Source organism: Cebus imitator, unplaced genomic scaffold (genome assembly GCF_001604975.1).
Source record: "Cebus imitator isolate Cc_AM_T3 unplaced genomic scaffold, Cebus_imitator-1.0 Scaffold0, whole genome shotgun sequence".
In the NCBI taxonomy this organism is placed as follows: Eukaryota; Metazoa; Chordata; class Mammalia; order Primates; family Cebidae; genus Cebus; species Cebus imitator.
Genome location: NW_016107315.1, coordinates 1,641,627 through 1,642,068, shown reverse-complemented (window position 1 = coordinate 1,642,068; position 442 = coordinate 1,641,627). Strand labels below are relative to the sequence as shown.

Below are 442 nucleotides of genomic sequence, written 5' to 3'. Positions count from 1 at the left end.
AAAAAAAAAAAAAAAGAAAGAAAAATGACTTCAGAGCACAGAATTGAAATTATGGGGAGAAGGAAGTGAGGGAAATCTTAAAACGCTAAGAGATGTGCTAAGACATGATTCTATCTTTCAGGACACCCACTTTTACCCTATTTAGGTCTAGAACTCCATTAACGTAGTCCTCATCTAACTCAAGTTTTGCTTTAAATTTATTTTGGCATTGAGTTAAACATTAATGCCGAGATTCAGAAATAAGTGGTAGACCTAGACTATTAGTTAAATTACTCAGATTGAGTGTTTTAATTTTAAATATGTTTCTTAAAAATCTAAGCAATTTTTTGTTTGATACAGATGATGTCTACCGTAGAAAAGCCTCAGAAAGACAGTATCAGAGAAGGCTGGAAGATGAATGAGACTGAACTTCAGCAGTCAATAAAGTCAATATGAATTTTTA

At 32.1% G+C, this 442-nt stretch overlaps 1 protein-coding gene across 1 annotated transcript in view; it reads left to right on the top strand.

The window, feature by feature from the left end:
* Positions 1-442, top strand: part of SMIM4 (small integral membrane protein 4) — a 4,334-nt gene extending 3,892 nt beyond the window's left edge. Inside the window, exon 2 of the mRNA XM_037736786.1 lies at positions 340-442. Within this exon, the coding sequence (XP_037592714.1) occupies positions 340-401 (62 nt within the window). The 3' untranslated portion in view covers positions 402-442. The remainder of the gene's footprint in view (positions 1-339) is intronic.